At 42.5% G+C, this 19,556-nt stretch overlaps 3 protein-coding genes and 2 pseudogenes across 3 annotated transcripts in view; all 5 read left to right on the forward strand.

The window, feature by feature from the left end:
- Positions 1-1,833, forward strand: part of LOC109478914 — an 11,721-nt gene extending 9,888 nt beyond the window's left edge. Inside the window, exons 5-6 of the mRNA XM_019780722.1 lie at positions 1,063-1,728; positions 1,829-1,833. Coding sequence (XP_019636281.1) covers positions 1,063-1,728; positions 1,829-1,833 — 671 coding nt within the window. The remainder of the gene's footprint in view (positions 1-1,062; positions 1,729-1,828) is intronic.
- Positions 1,796-3,119, forward strand: LOC109478988 (nephrocystin-3-like). The gene is made up of 2 exons (XM_019780824.1): positions 1,796-2,049; positions 2,266-3,119. The coding sequence occupies exons 1-2, from the start codon at positions 1,899-1,901 to the stop codon at positions 2,919-2,921; spliced, it is 807 nt and encodes a 268-aa protein (XP_019636383.1). The 5' UTR covers positions 1,796-1,898; the 3' UTR covers positions 2,922-3,119.
- A 2,355-nt stretch (positions 3,120-5,474) lies between these two features.
- Positions 5,475-12,051, forward strand: LOC109478940. Its single transcript, XM_019780747.1, has 5 exons — positions 5,475-6,259; positions 7,000-7,112; positions 7,460-7,560; positions 7,777-9,486; positions 10,015-12,051. The coding sequence occupies exons 1-5, from the start codon at positions 5,573-5,575 to the stop codon at positions 11,814-11,816; spliced, it is 4,413 nt and encodes a 1,470-aa protein (XP_019636306.1). The 5' UTR covers positions 5,475-5,572; the 3' UTR covers positions 11,817-12,051.
- Positions 12,052-14,424: 2,373 nt separating this feature from the next.
- On the forward strand, positions 14,425-17,237 carry LOC109478955 (annotated as a pseudogene).
- Positions 17,238-17,383: 146 nt separating this feature from the next.
- LOC109478915 lies at positions 17,384-18,569 on the forward strand (annotated as a pseudogene).
- Positions 18,570-19,556: the final 987 nt, after the last annotated feature.

Below are 19,556 nucleotides of genomic sequence, written 5' to 3' on the forward strand. Positions count from 1 at the left end.
TAATATTTGTTAAGATTTATACATATTTGAACTGCAGAAGTTTGATTCCGAATTCCTATTCACAGATCGCGATAAGCCCAACATGGTTAAAGAAGCCGACTGTCTGTGCAGGTTGGGTGACGTCTACGTCGAGCAAGGTAAGCGGACAGGAGAAGGTAGGAAATTCACACAGGCGGCAGCTCTGTATAACGCCTCCATGGCTAGAACAGATGGAGACAAACAGAACATGATCACAAGACTGCAAGAAACAGAAAGGCAGTTCCTTAGAAACACCTGTAACCTTGACTGTGAACCGTGCCCGTATAGCAGCGCGTTAGATCACAGAAAGGAACTGGACAACTCGCGCGCCCGTGCAAAATCTCAGCTCGAAACAATTCATCAGGAACACAACCCTTATCAGTATGATGAAGATGATCCCATAGTAAGAGAGGTAGAGATCAAACGAGCGGAAGCAATCAAGAACTTGTTCAAAAGCATCGCAGTTGGAAGACAAAGGTTTATCTATGTTCTGACAAATGAATGCATTGCCAAACTTGGACCTCCTCCCTGTAAGTACGCTTTCATCGGGTTGGGATCACAGGCCACAGAACTGGTGACGCCGTACTCCGACCTGGAGTTCTCCATTCTGATTGAGGAGGGGAAGGATGATGATGATACACGGAGGTACTTCCTAAATCTCACTCACTACTTACATCTAAAAGTCATCAACCTTGGGGGAAACAATCCTCCCAGCCATGGCCATCCCGTCACTCAACGACTTTCTCTCAGAAGACCCGGAGAAAGACTGGTTCTTCGACTCCGTCACACCTCGCGGCTTCGCCTTCGACGGATTCATGCCATGGGCTTCTAAAACTCCCTTTGGAAGAGACGAAACCAAAAGCAAACCATCCGTTAGTCTCATCCAGACTCCTGCCAAGTTGGCCGAATATCAGCATCTGCACATCGCCCTGGCGGAAGGCTATCACCTGTCAGACATCCTCAGACGGGTGACCTACTTAGCTGGAGACGAGTCTTTGGTGGATGATTATACGGACAGAGTCAACAAAAGCGTGGACCGTTCCCCTGTTCTGTCACGGTTGTCAGCAATGCTAATACTGAAGGATAATATTGGGCAAATAGAAAACGTTGAACCGACGGGAAAACTTCTGAATGTGAAGAAAGAAATATATCGTTTTCCCAGCGTGGCCGTTGATGTGTTGAGTATTTGCTGTGGTATTACGATCCCCAGTGTGTGGGGAATGATAGAAGAGTTACGCAAAACACAGCGGATCAGTCACGAGGATGCCCACCACTTGACTGTACTGATCAGCATCTCAGCGGAGCTGCGGTTAAGAACGTACATTGCCAACGGAGGACAGAAGGACAGACTGTCTCCTCTCACGGAGATGAAAGTCCAACTGGACAAACATGACGTAGATGACACTTTCGTTCATTCCGTTTTCTACATACCGGACTCTAAAATGTTGTTCAGGTACTATTATACAGCTATTCCATTAAAACGATGCATTTCGGATACAATCTCAGAGAAAAATGCAACGACAAAGATATTCCCAACAGCAATCTACGACACCTCATTTCAAATCAGGGGTGAAATAACAGGAGAGCTGTTGCAGTTAGACGCATCCATACGTCACTTTGAGGCAGCACTGGAAGAGGCGGGCGGTGACAAGAAAAAACAATTAGACATCCTTTTTGACCTAGGCAATGTCTCGTACAGGCGCGGTGACTGTAGGAAAGCGATCACCTACTTCAAACAGGCACTACGCATTGGGAATTATATATACAGAGGCACCAAAACGAGTACCGTATTTGCCACATTACTTGGAAGCATAGGGTTATGTTGGAGGGCACTTGGAGATAAGAGGAAAGCTATAAGCTATCACGAGAAGGCACTGAAGATGGAGAAAGCTATGTACGGCGAAACAACGCCACATCCCAAAATTGCTAGATCACTAAATAACATTGGAGCATGTTGGCGTGACCTTGGTGATCACAAGAAAGCTATTAGTTATTACGAACAGTCATTGAAGATGAAGAAAGCTATCTATGGTGAAACAACGCCACATCCAGACATTACTTCATCACTTAACAACATTGGAGAATGTTGGACTTACCTTGGCGATCAGAGGAAGGCTATCCGTTATTTCGAACAGTCACTAAAGATGATGAAAGTTATCTATGGCAAAACAACAGCACATCCCGAAATTGCTTCATCAATAAACAACATTGGGGCATGTTGGAGTGACCTTGGTGATCGGAGGGAAGCTTTCAATTATTTTGAACAGTCACTGAAGATGAGGAAAGCTATCTACGGTGAAGCAACGCCACATCCTGACATTGCTTCATCACTGAACAACATTGGGTCATGTTGGAATGGAATCGGTGACCAGAGGAAAGCTATCAGTTTCTACGAACAGTCACTGAAGATGAGGAAAGTTATCTATGGCGAAACAACGCCACATCCCGACATTGCTTCATCACTAAACAACATTGGAACATGTTGGCGTGACCTTGGTGATCAGAGGAAAGCTATTTCTTATCATGAACAGTCACTGAAGATGAGGAAAGTTATCTATGGTAAAACAACGCCACATCCTGACATTGCTGGATCACTAAACAACATTGGCAATTGTTGGAGGTGCCTTGGTGATCAGAGGAAAGCTCTCTCTTATCATGAACAGTCACTCAAGATGAGGAAAGCTATCTATGGTGAAACAACGCCACATCCCGACATTGCTTCATCTCTCAACAATATTGGGGCATGTTGGAGTGGAATCGGTTATCAGAGGAAAGCTATCAGTTATTTTGAACAGTCATTGGATATGATGAAAGTTATTTACGGGGGCAACACATCACATCCAGATATAGTAGGAACACTAAACAACATCCGAGTATGTAAAAAGGCCCGGCTCCGTGAATAGCCGTTTGTTACCGCAAATCCGAACTTAAGATGAGTACTTCCATGGTACTTCCCACTGTCTTATTAATATATAGTTTTGTTGCTCACAAATTGTATAAAATATAATATATGGCAACTCCTTTTACTTCAAATCAAAGCAATTCAAGGAAACCAACGTACCATAATTTATACAAAAGACTATGTAGCATGGCAATGTAGACTTGTGCGGTGGCATAGGTGGTGGTGTTGATTTTTTGCTGGTCGACCCGAGTTTTGCCGCGGAGGGAGTTAGACAGGCTTTTCTCGCGGATTGTCAGTTGTGTAATACTTGTGAATATTTCAGCTTTATATCAAATAAGTTAACTAGATGCACGGAAATGACCCCTGACCTCACGCGACCCAGAGATCATCCCTTGTATGTGAGAGAAAAAGCCATTAGAACTTAGATCAATACCACTTAATATATATATATTTCTTTTTTTTTAGTCATTGTATACCTTAGACCTGATATTAGCCTTTCTTTATTACTATTGTTGTAGTACTCTTTAGTTTATTGTACTTTGTACATCCGTGCATTTATCCCCCCCCCCCGGGGAATGAACATGCAATAAAGTTCCATTATTATTACTGTATTAACATCACAAGTAGCGGTAGTGGTGAAGCTCACGTACTTGAGCACATCTGAACTTTCTTCCACTCACCCACCCGTGGATTGTCGTGTTTTACAACATTAAACTTACCAAGCCCATCCCGCCTTTTTGTCTCTTTGTCTTTGACATCCAGTGAGAATGTAGATAATTAACTCAGAAAACTTTCACGCTGAGATTCTAGTACATGTTTTGTATTAAAAGTGTTTTAGTGAAGGGCACTTGGAGTAAAACTTAGTACAAAACTTGACGGTGTATTTTGTAAATGTGGGTGATTGACCTTGACCTCGGTGTTGGCGGTATGAGTGGTTTAAACCTTACAATCCTATCTTACACAGCTTGTACTTACATGTACAAAACTGGTGTGTTACGCCTAAAGGCAGTTTACCGGTTATGCGAAACAAACAAAACAAAGAAATGATGTAGCTAACAATATTCCTCCCTTGACAAAATTCACATGATAAACAAGTGTTAGTAAAAGTGATTTTTAAATATTCCTAGTGACTACGTTATTTGTAATGGATCATAGACTACAAGAAACTTTTATTGAGAAAACAATGATTTAATGAAAACCATATGTGTGTGCGTGGGGGGGGGGGTCACAGGGGTTAAGGAAGTCCTACCACGTCCCTTTTCAAGTTAACCTTAAATGCCGCAGTATAAGACCAGAATCATTTGCTGAACACCAGTTGAAATAATCCCAAACACTACAATCTATCTCCGTATGCACTTATCATCCGCGCCTCCTATGTGACTTTTACATATTGCAGCAAAACACCGGTAATAAATATAGACCATGCTCTCTGTTTTGGTCACCGGGCTGTGCTATTGTACAATGACAGGGGTGTGTCTCTGTAGTCTTACACTCTTACCGTTAAGACCTAAACCCATGCACAGGTTAATGTTATGTCTTTATGGACATATAAAATTATCACAGGACAAAACTCTTCTTTACGGATCCCTTAAAACACGCGTAAAGTTTCCGTTTCTTTACTTTCGTGTAGCTTGACGCATGGTTTAAGGTCAACCAAAGGATGCAACGGAAGATGTTCAAGGCGTTTTATTGGACTCTCTTACTATCTAATACTGTCCGACGAGCGGATACTAGTACTGCCTACCCAATTTGATACTGTCTTTGCAGCCACCGAAAGATCTGCTTGGAGTTGTCGGCACAAGTCGGGGATCGTCCGACTAGTACCGACTGGTACCGAGAATGAATGATTGCTCGGAGAGCTCATTTTCAAGAAGATGTAGGAAGGGGCACTCATAAAGTTTTTAGGCCTCATATTTCTCTAACTAATACTTTTTAGTAACCAGGAAGCTTGAATTCATAACGATAGAACGTCATCAAGATAGGTAACGTTAAATTGCATCTCAATCAATGTTGACGAATTTTCAAAAATTTATGTTTTTAAACTTGCCTAGAGGTTATGTTTTGGTAGTTTCTGCATGCATGTGTGTGGTTTAGTACGATAACTCAAAAGCCATGGAGGGATTATCAGAAATTTGAAATATTTCAATTGAAGAACCGAGTGATTATATTGCAATCATACCATGTAACGTTAGGGCTAAAATTGTGTGATATTTCAGTCCATACCATAGGTATGGCTGGGATATATTGTTTTCCCTTGTGTTTTTGTTCTTTTCTCCTTCTGCTGCCATTGAATGCATTCACTTTCTTCATGTTGGGGTCCAAATTACCTGAAATTTGGAATGGAAGTAGAGTGGCCAAATACTCCTACTTTTTTTCATCTTTTGCATATAAAGCCTAAAGTCAGGTGCATAAAGCCTAATATAATACTGTAATTTCTGGTTGTACAAATATATGAGTCACAGGCATGGGTTCTTCTAAAGGTCTTAGGCAGGTACGCAGGTTACCTGATATGTTTACGGGTATTTCCGAAGCTTTTGTGTATTGGCGGATGACGTAATGTTGACACAAGCAGTGTGAAACCTGTGCTTGTTCAAGTCAGGCGCATAAAGCCTAGGAAGCATAGAGATTTTCTTAGCATAGCAACTATCAGCCATGTTGCGGGTGTGTGAGAAACTCCGTGAGGCGGACGAGAAGGGCAGGAGGTACGGACTAGCCCGTGCGGAGACAGGCTACCTCCGTGCCCTGGTGGACGCCATGGCCGACACGGACAGGCTGGCGGAAGTGGAGCTGCTCAAAACTCTGGGCGACGTGAACTTGGAGAAGGGAAGACTCGGGAAGGACGTAGGGAAATTCAACACGGCCTTGGCGCTTTATCTGGCTGCTATGGTACGGTGTTACCATGAAGAACAGGCAGATGGTATAGAACACCGCTACCACTACACGGAGAGACTTTTACAAGGGCTGTCGTCAAAGGAACAGCCAACTGAAGACAAGGGGACGACTACACCTGCAAAGGTAGCGGAAAAGTTTCAATATCTGGACAAGAGACGGGCTACCGAAGGTAACACGGACTCTTTGCTGGTTGGATACGGACAGGTGATGGTAGAGGCGATAGTAAACGACAACGACATGTTAGAAACAGAAGCGATCAAGAGTCTGGGTGACGTGTACCTAAAAAGAGGAACAGAAACTGGAGACACTAGAAACTTGACCAGAGCTACTGCTCTGTACAACAGGGCACTGGCGCGGTGTCACAACGTTCATGGAACAGTTGTCATTGTTCACCGCTTGCTGCACACCGCAAAAATCAGACAAGACGTGATCACCACAAGAAACAAGGTGAGTGTATTTTTTTACTTGAGCCTGACTCGCCAGTGCTGATTTAGACTTCCGGGTTTCGAATAGGATTGTTTATCCCCATGAATCCCGTCATGCATTTCGCATCGTTAATAGCGAAATTTAAGTCTTACATAGTGTCCTTTTTCGACTAGAATGATACCAACTTGATTATTTACTTCAACCTACAATTCCCCTAGCAAAAGTATGGATGTACAGGTAGATTCTCGTAATTGATAGATTACCAACGTGTGTTGTTTACACTCATCTCTCTTTTAATTAATATCCATCTTGTAATGATGTATGTATTTTGTTGAAAATTGCGTTTTTGAGTAGTAGAAGGTGTTAATTAAGCGATTGTGCTTTCTGCCTGAAAAAAATATGGGTTGAGTTGGTACTGTACATTTCACGTCTGAATAGTGCAACAAAAATAGTATACATGTATTTTTGGTGTGTGGGTACATGTATATGTTAGATTTCGCGCCATGGATATGGGTAGATCTTGACAATAGCATGGAATGTATCTTGTTTTGCCCTTGTAGTCAAATGCTGTCCAAATAAACAACCAATCCTCAAATTTTATATTCCCCTCCAAATACTCTGTATTCAACTTGGACTCAGTTTGCGTTGGTCTGCCACGGGTCATGCCAGGTCGTTAACCTTTAACCTTTTGCCAAAGCTCTTTTGTGGATTACATGACCACCTTTTAATCTTATACTACTACTCCCTATGGGTTCTCACAGAGGCCAACGCATAAGCAACGACAACGAGACGTGAGAGGACGGAAGGGCAACTTCTCTCCCTTCTCAGCTGCGCCCTCTAGCGACGGAACCACCTGTCAAGTTGACGACGATATGTTAGTGCCTCTATGTGCTTCCTTGTCTCGTGTATTAGATATGAATGTCCTGAATATCTGATATTTTGTATACAAGTGTGGTAAACATCAGGTTTTGTGAAATGAATACTAGTATTAACTAGGCAACATTAGAAAATATGGCGAGAAATATATTTAATACACATGTCATTACATTTTACTGCGTATGACATTAAGTTTTGATATTGTCAATAACACTAACTATATATAGCTATAGGTTATACAGATTTATGTAAGAAAATAAAAAAAGTATTGGCATTCTATTGTTTAAGGAACTTGCCTTTGTAAAGTACGTTTGTTTCCCCAATAGTGTTTGTTTCGTTGTACAGATCCTACCGCAGATACATTCAGACGGCAGAAAGTGATGTGAGAAATGGAGACCTGGACGCAGCAGAGCAGAACTTAGCAGCCGCACTAAAACTTGTTCACGGTCTGTTAATGTTATACACTTTCCACTTGCAAATATCATCTAATTCTAAGTTTAAGTTTTTACTAACCACTGAAATAGCATTCTTTATCATGATGGAAGATTTAGCTCTGTAATAACAATTGAATTCATAAAGGTATTTCACTTAGGAGCTTAATATTTGTTAAGATTTATACATATTTGAACTGCAGAAGTTTGATTCCGAATTCCTATTCACAGATCGCGATAAGCCCAACATGGTTAAAGAAGCCGACTGTCTGTGCAGGTTGGGTGACGTCTACGTCGAGCAAGGTAAGCGGACAGGAGAAGGTAGGAAATTCACACAGGCGGCAGCTCTGTATAACGCCTCCATGGCTAGAACAGATGGAGACAAACAGAACATGATCACAAGACTGCAAGAAACAGAAAGGCAGTTCCTTAGAAACACCTGTAACCTTGACTGTGAACCGTGCCCGTATAGCAGCGCGTTAGATCACAGAAAGGAACTGGACAACTCGCGCGCCCGTGCAAAATCTCAGCTCGAAACAATTCATCAGGAACACAACCCTTATCAGTATGATGAAGATGATCCCATAGTAAGAGAGGTAGAGATCAAACGAGCAGAAGCAATCAAGAACTTGTTCAAAAGCATCGCAGTTGGAAGACAAAGGTTTATCTATGTTCTGACAGATGAATGCATTGCCATTCTTGGACCTCCTCCCTGTAAGTACGCTTTCATCGGGTTGGGATCACAGGCCACAGAACTGGTGACGCCGTACTCTGACCTGGAGTTCTCCATTCTGATTGAGGAGGGGAAGGATGATGATGACACACGGAGGTACTTCCTAAATCTCACTCACTACTTACATCTAAAAGTCATCAACCTTGGGGAAACCATCCTCCCAGCCATGGCCATCCCGTCACTCAACGACTTTCTCTCAGAAGACTCGGAGAAAGACTGGTTCTTCGACTCCGTCACACCTCGCGGCTTCGCCTTCGACGGCCTCATGCCATGGGCTTCTAAAACTCCCTTTGGAAGAGACGAAACCAAAAGCAAACCTCCCGTTAGTCTCATCCAGACTCCTGCCAAGTTGGCCGAATATCAGCATCTGCACATCGCCCTGGCGGAAGGCTATCACCTGTCAGATATCCTCAGACGGGTGACCTACTTAGCAGGAGACGAGTCTTTGGTGGATGATTATACGGACAGAGTCAACAAAATCGTAGACCGTTCCCCTGTTCTCTCACGGTTGTCAGCAACGCTGATACTGACGGATAATATTGGGCAAATAGAAAATGTTCAACCTACGGGACAGCTTCTGGATGTGAAGAAAGAAATATATCGTTTTCCCAGCGTGGCCGTTGATGTGTTGAGTATTTGCTGCGGTATTACGATTCCCAGTGTGTGGGCAATGATAGAAGAGTTACGCAAAACACAGCGGATCAGTCACGAAGATGCCCACCACTTGACTGTACTGATCAGCATCTCAGCGGAGCTACGATTAAGAACGTACATTGCCAACGGAGAACAGAAGGACAGACTGTCTCCTCTCACGGAGATGAAAGTCCAACTGGACAAACATGACGTAGATGACACTTCCGTTCAGTCAGTTTTCTACATACCGGACTCTAAAATGTTGTTCAGGTACTATTATACAGCTATTCCATTAAAACGATGCATTTCGGATACAATCGCAGAGAAAAATGCAACGACAAAGATATTCCCAACAGCAATCTTTGACACCTCATTTCAAATCAGGGGTCAAATAAAACGAGAGCTGTTGCAGTTAGACGCATCCATACGTAATTTTGAGGCAGCACTGGAAGAGGCGGACGGTGACGAGAAAAAACAATTAGTAATTCTTTTTGACCTAGGCAATGTCTCGCACAGGCGCGGTGACTATAGGAAAGCGATCACCTACTGCAAACGGGCACTTAGCATCGGAAAGGATATATATAGAGGCACAGAAAGGAGTACCGTATTTGCCCAAATACTTGGAAGCATAGGGTTATGTTGGAGGGCACTTGGAGAACAGAGGAAAGCTATACGCTATCAAGAGAAGGCACTGAAGATGAGGAAAGCTATCTATGGCGAAACGACGCCACATCCCGAAATTGCTGTATCACTTAATAACATTGGTTTATGTTGGCGTGACCTTGGTGACCAGAAGAAAGCTATCAGTTATTACGAACAGTCACTGAAGATGATGAAAGCTATCTATGGTGAAACAACGCCACATCCCGACATTGCCTCATCACTGAACAACATTGGCTCATGTTGGAGTGAGCTTGGTGATCAGAAGAAAGCTATCAGTTATCACGAACAGTCACGAAAGTTGATGAAAGCTATATATGGCCAAACTACAGCACATCCCGACATTGCTTCATTACGGAACAACATTGGAAGATGTTGGAGTGACCTTGGCGATCAGAGGAAAGCTATTACTTATCACGAACAGTCACTCAAGATGAGGAAATATATCTATGGTGAAACAACGCCACATCCCGACATTGCTTCATCACTAAACAACATTGGCAATTGTTGGAGAGAGCTTGGTGATCACAAAAAAGCTACCAGTTATCACGAACAGTCACTGAAGATGAGGAAAGCTATCTATGGCGAAACAACGCCACATCCCTCCATTGCTTCATCACTGAACAACATTGGCTCATGTTGGAGTGAGCTTGGTGATCAGAAGAAAGCTATCAGTTATCACGAACAGTCACTGAAGTTGATGAAAGCTATCTATGGTAAAACAACGCCACATCCCTACATTGCTTCATCACTAAACAACATTGGAGTATGTTGGAGTGACCTTGGCGATCAGAGGAAAGCTGTCAATTATCACGAACAGTCACTGAAGATGAAGAAAGCTATCTATGGTGAAACAACGCCACATCCCGAAATTGCTGGATCACTAAATAACATTGGGTCATGTTGGCGTGACCTTGGTGATCAGAAGAAAGCTGTCAGTTATTACGAACAGTCACTGAAGATGGGGAAAGCTATCTATGGCGAAACAACGCCACATCCAGACATTGCTTCATCACTTAACAACATTGGAGCATGTTGGAGTAGCCTTGGCGATCAGAGGAAGGCTATCCGTTATTACGAACAGTCACTGAAGATGAGGAAAGCTATCTATGGCAAAACAACAGAACACCCCGACATTGCTTCATCTTTAAACAACATTGGCAACTGTTGGGGTGTCCTTGGTGATAAGACGAAAGCTATCAGTTATCATGAACAGTCACTGAAGATGAGGAAAGCTATCTATGGTGAAGCAACGCCACATCCCGACATTGCTTCATCACTGAACAGCATTGGCTCATGTTGGAGTGACCTTGGCGATCAGAGGAAAGCTATCAGTTATTTCGAACAGTCACTGAAGATGAAGAAAGTTATCTATGGTGAAACAACGCCACATCCCTCTATTGCTTCATCTTTAAATAACATTGGCAAGTGCTGGAGTGACCTTGGTGACCAGAAGAAAGCTCTCAGTTTCTACAAACAGTCACTGAAGATGATGAAAGCTATCTATGGTGAAACAACGCCACATCCCTCTATTGCTTCATCTTTAAATAACATTGGCAAGTGCTGGAGTGACCTTGGTGATCAGAAGAAAGCTATCAGTTTCTACAAACAGTCACTGAAGATGATGAAAGCTATCTATGGTGAAACAACGCCACATCCCGACATTTCTTCATCACTAAACAATATTGGTAAATGTTGGAGTGACCTTGGTGATCAGACGAAAGCTATCAGTTTCTACGAACAGTCACTGAAGATGATGAAAGCTATCTACGGTGAAACAACGCCACATCCTGACATTGCTTCATCACTAAACAACATTGGGGCATGTTGGAGTGACCTTGGTGATCAGAAGAAAGCTATCAGTTTCTACGAACATTCAATGAAGATGATGAAAGCTATCTATGGTGAAACAACAGAACATCCCTCCATTACTTCACCTTTAAACAACATTGGCATCTGTTGGAGTGAGCTTGGTGATCACAAGAAAGCTATCAGTTATCACGAACAGTCACTAAAGATGAGGAAAGCTATCTATGGTGAAACAACGCCACATCCCGACATTGCGTCATCACTGCACAACATTGGGGCATGTTGGAATGGAATCGGTGATCGGAGGAAAGCTATCAGTTATTTCCAACAGTCATTGGATATGATGAAAGTTATTTACGGGGACAACACATCACATCCAAATATAGAAGTAGCACTAAACAACATCCGAGTATGTAAAAAGGCCCTCCGCGATTAGAGTAAAGCCGTCGATTATCGCAGATCCTTAAGATTAGTTAACTTAAAATTAGTTAACTAAGGAAATACCATGGTACTTCCCAGTGTCTGTCTTATTAATATATAGCTTTGTTTCTCACAAACTGTATAAAATATAATATATGGCAACTCCTTTTACTTCAAATCAAAGCAATTCAAGGAAACTAAGTTAAAACGTACCATATACAATAGACTATGTAGCATGGTAATGTAGACTTGTGCGGCAGTGGTGTTGATTTTTTGCTGTTAGACGCGATCGCGAGTTTTGCCGTGGAGGGAGTTAGACGTGCTTTTCTGGTGGATTGTCAGTTGTCTAATAATTGTGACTATTTGGGCTTTTATATCAAATAATAATAAGTTAACTAGCTGCACGGAAATGACCCCTGACCTCACGCGACCCAGAGATCATCCGTTGTATGTGAGAGAAAAAGCCATTAGAACTTAGATCAATACCACTTTATATATATATATTTTTTTTTCTAGCATTGTATACCTTGGACCTGATATTAGCCTTTCTTTATTACTATTGTTGTAGTACTCTTTAGTATATTGTACTTTGTACATCCGTGCATTTATCCCCCCGGGGAATGAACATGCAATAAAGTTTCATTATTATTAACATCACAAGTAGCGGTAGTGGTAAAGCTCACGTACTTGAGCACATCTGAACTTTCTCCTACCCACCCACCCGTGGATTGTCATGTTTTACAACATTAAACTTACCAAGCCCATCCCGCCTCTTTGTCTCTCTATGATAAGCATCCAGTGAGAATGTAGATAATTAACTCAGAAACTCGATGAGATTCTAATACATGTTTCGTACTAAAAGTGTTTTAGTGAAGGACACTTGGAGTAAAACTAAGTACAAAACTTGACGGTGTATTGTAAAAGTAGGTGATTGGCCTTGGTCTCGGTGGTGGCGGTATGAGTGGTTCCAACCTTACAATCCGATCTTACATAGCTTGTACTTACATGTACAAAACTGGTGTGTTACGCCTAAAGGCAGTTTACCGGTTATGCGAAACAAACAAACAAAACAAAGAAATGATGTAGCTAACAATATTCCTCCCTTGACAAAATTCACATGATAAACAAGTGTTAGTAAAAGTGATTTTTAAATATTCCTAGTGACTACGTTATTTGTAATGGATCATAGACTACAACTCAAGAAACTTATATGGAGAAAACAATGATTTAATGAAACCATATGTGTGTGTGTGGGGGGGGGGTCACAGGGGTTAAGGAAGTCCTACCACGTCCCTTTTCAAGTTAACCTTAAATGCCGCAGTATCAGACCAGAATCATTTGCTGAATTCCAGTTGACATAATCCCAAACACCACAATCTAACTCCGTATGCACTTATCATCCGCGCCTCCTATGTGACTTTTACATATTGCAGCAAAAAACATTAATCATGGTAATAAATATAGACCATGCTCTCTGTTTTGGTCAACGGGCTGTGCTATTGTATAATGACAGGGGTGTGTCTCTTTAGTCTTACACTCTTACCGTTAAGACCTAAACCCATGCACAGGTTAATGTTATGTCTTTATGGACATATAAAATTATCACAGGACAAAACTCTTCTTTACGGATCCCTTAAAACATGCGTAAAGTTTCCGTGTCTTTACTTTCGTGTAGCTTGACGCATGGTTTAAGGTCTGCTTAAAGATAGACGAACCAAAGGATGCAACGGAAGATGTTTAAGGCGTTTTATTGGGCTCTCTTACTATAAATGGTAACTGTCCGACGAGCGGATACTAGTACTGCCTGGACAATTTGATACTGTCTTTGCAGCCACAGAAAGATCTGCTTGGAGTTGTCGGCACAAATCGGGGATCGTCCGACTAGTACCGACTGGTACCGAGAATGAATGATTGCCCGGAGAGCTCATTTTCAAGCAGATGTGGGAAGGGGCACTCATTAAGTTTTTAGGCTTCATATTTCTCTAACTAATACTTTTTAGTAACCAGGAAGCTTGAATTCATAACGATAGAACGTCATCAAGATAGGTAACGTTAAATTGCATCTCAATCAATGTTGACGAATTTTCACAAATTTATGTTTTTAAACTTGCCTAGAGGTTATGTTTTGGTAGTATCTGCATGCATGTGTGTGGTTTAGTACGATAACTCAAAAGCCATGGAGGGATTATCAGAAATTTGAAATATTTCAATTGAAGAACCGAGTGATTATATTTCAATCATACCATGTAACGTTAGGGCTAAAATATATTGTGTGATATTTCAGTCCATAGCATAGGTATGGCTGGGATATATTGTTTTCCCTTGTGTTTTTCTTCTTTTCTCCTTCTGCTGCCATTGAATGCATTCACTTTCTTCATTTTTTGGGGCCTAAATGACCTGAAATGTGGCATGGAGGTAGAGTGGCCAAATACTCCTACTTTTTTTCATCTTTTGCATATTAAGTCAGGTACATAAAGCCTAATATAATACTGTAATTTCTGCTTGTACAGATATATATGAGTCACAGGCATGGGTACTTCTAGAGGTCTTAGACAGGTACGCAGGTTACCTGATATGTTTACGGGTATTTCCGAAGCTTTTGTGTATTGGCGGATGACGTAATGTTGACACAAGCAGTGTGAAACCTGTGCTTGTTCAAGTCAGGCGCATAAAGACCCGGAACCCGTGAAGGCAATGAGTTTTAGAGACATTTTCTTAGTATAGCAACGATCAGCCATGTTGCGGGTGTGTGAGAAACTCCGTGAGGCGGACGAGAAGGGCAGGAGGTACGGACTAGCCCGTGCGGAGACAGGCTACCTCCGTGCCCTGGTGGACGCCATGGCCGACACGGACAGGCTGGCGGAAGTGGAGCTGCTCAAAACTCTGGGCGACGTGAACTCGGAGAAGGGAAGACTCGGGAAGGACGCGAGGAAATTCAACACGGCCTTGGCGCTTTATCTGGCTGCTATGGTACGGTGTTACCATGAAGAACAGGCAGATGGCATAGAACACCGCTACCACTACACGGAGAGGCTTTTACAAGGGGTGTCGTCACAGGGTATGGAACAGCCAACTGAAGACAGGAGGACGACTACACCTGCAAAGGTAGCGGAAAAGTTTCAATACCTGGACAAGAGACGGGCTACCGAAGGTAACGCGGACTCTTTGCTGGTTGGATACGCACAGGTGATGGTAGAGGCGATAGTAAACGACAACGACATGTTAGAAACAGAAGCGATCAAGAGTCTAGGTGACGTGTACCTAAAAAGAGGAACAGAATCTGGAGACACTAGAAACTTGACCAGAGCTACTGCTCTGTACAACAGGGCACTGGCGCGGTGTCACAACGTTCATGGAACAGTTGTCATTGTTCACCGCTTACTGCACACCGCAAAAATCAGACAAGACGTGACCACCACAAGAAACAAGGTGAGTGTATGTTTTTTTTACTAGAGCCTGACTTGCAGTGGCGATTTCTAGACTTCCGGGTTTCGAAAAGGTATTCAACATGGACTAAGTTTGCGTTGGTCTGCCACGGGTCATGTCAGGTCGTTAACCTTTGACGTTTTGCCAAAGCTCTTTTGTGGGTTAATCTTATACTACTACTCCCTATGGGTTATCACAGAGGCCAACACATAAGCAACGACAACCAGACGTGAGAGGACGGAAGGGCCACTTCTCTCCCTTCTCAGCTGCGCCCTCTAGCGACGGAACCACCTGTCAAGTTGACGACGACATGTTAGTGCCTCTATGTGTTTCCTTGTCTCGTGTATTAGATATGAATGTCCTGAATATCTGATATTTTGTATACAAGTGTGGTAAAAATCAGGTTTTGTGAAATGAATACTAGTATTAACTAGGCAACATTAGAAAATATGGCCAGAAATGTATTACATGTGTCATTACATTGTGTCGTATGACATTAAGTTTTGATATTGTTAATAACACTAACTATATATAGCTATAGGTTATACAGATTTATGTAAGAAAATAAAAAAAAGTATTGGCATTCTATTGTATATAATAAGAAGTAATGAACTTGCCTTTGTGAAGTACGTTTGTTTCCCAATAGTGTTTGTTTCCTTGTACAGATCCTACCGCAGATACATTCAGACGGCAGAAAGTGATGTGAGAAATGGAGACCTGGACGCAGCAGAGCAGAACTTAGCAGCCGCACTGAAACTTGTTCACGGTTTGTTGTGTTATACACTTTCCACTTGCAAATGTCATCTAATTATAAGTTTTTTACTAACCACTGAAATAGCATTTTTTTTTATCATGGAAGATTTGTATCTATTAAAACCATAAAGGTATTTCACTTAAGACCTCAGTGTTTGTCAAGATTTAATCATATTATTAGGTGAAGTTGAACTGCAGAAGTTTGATTCCGAATTCCTATTCACAGATCGCAATAAGCCCAACAAGGCTAAAGAAGCTGACTGTCTGTGCAGGTTGGGTGACGTCTACGTCCAGCGAGGTAAGCGGACAGGAGAAGGTAGGAAATTCACACAGGCGGCAGCTCTGTATAACGCCTCCATGGCTAGAACAGATGGAGACAAACAGAACATGATAACAAGACTGCAAGAAACAGAAAGGCAGTTTCTTAGAAACACCTGTAACCTTGACTGTGAACCGTGTCCGTATAGCAGCGCGTTAGATCACAGAAAGGAACTGGACAACTCGCGCGCCCGTGCAAAATCTCAGCTCGAAACAATTCATCAGGAACACAACCCTTATCAGTATAATGAAGATGATCCCATAGTAAGAGAGGTAGAGATCAAACGAGCAGAAGCAATCAAGAACTTGTTCAAAAGCATCGCATTTAGTAGACAAAAGTTTATCTATGTTCTGACAAATGAATGCATTGCCAAACTTGGACCTCCTCCCTGTAAGTACGCTTTCATCGGGTTGGGATCACAGGCCACAGAACTGGTGACGCCGTACTCCGACCTGGAGTTCTCAATTCTGATTGAGGAGGGGAAGGATGATGATGATACACGGAGGTACTTCCTAAATCTCACACACTACTTACATCTTAAAGTCATCAACCTTGGGGAAACCATCCTCCCAGCCATGGCCATCCCGTCACTCAACGACTTTCTCTCAGAAGACCCAGAGAAAGACTGGTTCTTCGACTCCGTCACACCTCGCGGCTTCGCCTTCGACGGATTCATGCCATGGGCTTCTAAAACTCCCTTTGGAAGAGACGAAACCAAAAGCAAACCTCCCGTTAGTCTCATCCAGACTCCTGCCAAGTTGGCCGAATATCAGCTTCTGCACATCGCCCTGGCGGAAGGCTATCACCTGTCAGACATCCTCAGACGGGTGACCTACTTAGCTGGAGACGAGTCTTTGGTGGATGATTATACGGACAGGGTCAACAAAAGCTTGGACCGGTACCGTTCCCCTGTGCTGTCACGGTTGTCAGCATTGCTGATACTAAAGGATGATATTGGGCAAATAAAAAATGTTAAACCTACGGGACAGCTTCTGGATGTGAAGAAAGAAATATATCGTTTTCCCAGCGTGGCCGTTGATGTGTTGAGTATTTGCTGTGGTATTACGATTCCGAGTGTGTGGGGAATGATAGAAGAGTTACACAAGGCACAGCGGATCAGTCACGAAGATGCCCACCACTTGACTGTACTGATCAGCATCTCAGCGGAGCTGCGGTTAAGAACATACATTGCGAATGGAGGACAGAAGGACAGACTGTCTCCTCTCACGGAGATGAAAGTCCAACTGGACAAACATGACGTAGATGACACTTTCGTTCAGTCAGTTTTCTACATACCGGACTCTAAAATGTTGTTCAGGTACTATTATACAGCTATTCCATTAAAAGGATGCATTACCGATACAATCGCAAATAAAGATGCAACGACAAAGATATTCCCAACAGCAATCTTTGACACCTCATTTCAAATCAGGGGTCAAATAACAGGAGAACTGTTGCAGTTAGACGCATCCATACGTAACTTTGAGGCAGCACTGGAAGAGGTGGGCGGTGACGAGAAAAAACAATCACAAATTCTTTTTGACCTAGGCGATGTCTCGCTCAGGCGCGGTGACTGTAGGAAAGCGATCACCTACTTCAAACAGTCACTTAGCATCAGAAAGGATATATATAGAGGCACAGAAAGGAGTACCGTATTTGCCCCATTATTTGGGAGCATAGGGTTATGTTGGATGACACTTGGATATAAGAGGAAAGCTGTAAGCTATCTCGAGAAGGCACTGAAGATGGAGAAAGCTATGTACGGCGAAACGACGCCACATCCCAAAATTGCTGGATCACTAAATAACATTGGTGTATGCTGGCATGACCTTGGTGATCACAAGAAAGCTATCAGTTATTACGAACAGTCATTGAAGATGAAGAAAGCTATCTATGGTGAAACAACGCCTCATCCCGACATTACTTCATCACTTAACAACATTGGAGCATGTTGGAGTGCCCTTGGGGATCAGAGGAAGGCTATCCGTTATTTAGAACAGTCACTAAAGATGATAAAAGTTATCTATGGCAAAATAACAGCACATCCCGAAATTGCTTCATCAATAAACAACATTGGGGCATGTTGGAGTAACCTTGGTGATCGGAGGAAAGCTATCAATTATTATGAACAGTCACTGAAGATGAGGAAAGCTATCTATGGTGAAACAACGCCACATCCTGACATAGCTTCATCACTAAACAACATTGGAGCATGTTGGAGTGACCTTGGCGACCAGAGGAAAGCTATCAGTTATCACAAACAGTCACTGAAGACGAAGAAAGCTATTTATGGTGAAACAACGCCACATCCCGACATTGCTTTATCACTGAACAACATTGGGGCATGTTGGCGTGACCTTGGTGATCAGAGGAAAGCTATCAATTATCATGAACAGTCACTGAAGATGAGGAAAGTTATCTATGGCGAAACAACGCCTCATCCTGACATTGCTTCATCACTTAACAACATTGGCAATTGTTGGCGTGACCTTGGTGATCAAAGGGAAGCTATCAGTTATCTCGAACAGTCACTGAAGATGATGAAAGCTATCTATGGTGATACAACGCCACATCCCGACATTGCGACATCACTAAACAACATGGGTAGTTGCTGGAGTGACCTTGGTGATCAGAAGAAAGCTATCAGTTATCTCGAACAGTCACTGAAGATGAGGAAAGCTAGATATGGCGAAACAACGCCACATCCCGACATTGCTTTATCACTAAACAACATTGGGGCATATTGGAATGGAATCGGTGATCAGAGGAAAGCTGTTAGTTATTTTGAACAGTCATTGGACATGATGAGAGTTATTTACGGGGACAACACATCTCATCCAAAGATAGTAGGAATACTAAACAACATCCAAATATGTAAAAAGGCCCTCCGCGATTAGAGTAAAACCGTTGGTTATCGCAAATCCGAACTTAAGGTTAGTTAACTATGGGAATAGCACGGTGCTTCCCAGTCTGTCTTTTTAATATATAGCTTTGTTGCTCACAAATTGTATAAAATATAATATACGGTAACTCCTTTTACTTCAAATCAAAGCAATTCAAGGAAACTAACGTACCATATACAAAAGACTATGTAGCATCGCAATGTAGACTTGTGCGGTGGTGGTGTTGATTTTTTTGCTGGTCGACGCGAGTTTTGCCGCGGAGGGAGTTAGACCTGCTTTTCTGGTGGATTTTCAGTTGTGTAATACTTGTGACTATTTGGGCTTTTATATCAAATAATAATAAGTTAACTAGATG

This window comes from Branchiostoma belcheri, unplaced genomic scaffold, assembly GCF_001625305.1.
Source record: "Branchiostoma belcheri isolate BF01 breed outbred unplaced genomic scaffold, Haploidv18h27 scaffold46, whole genome shotgun sequence".
Taxonomy (NCBI): domain Eukaryota; kingdom Metazoa; phylum Chordata; class Leptocardii; order Amphioxiformes; family Branchiostomatidae; genus Branchiostoma; species Branchiostoma belcheri.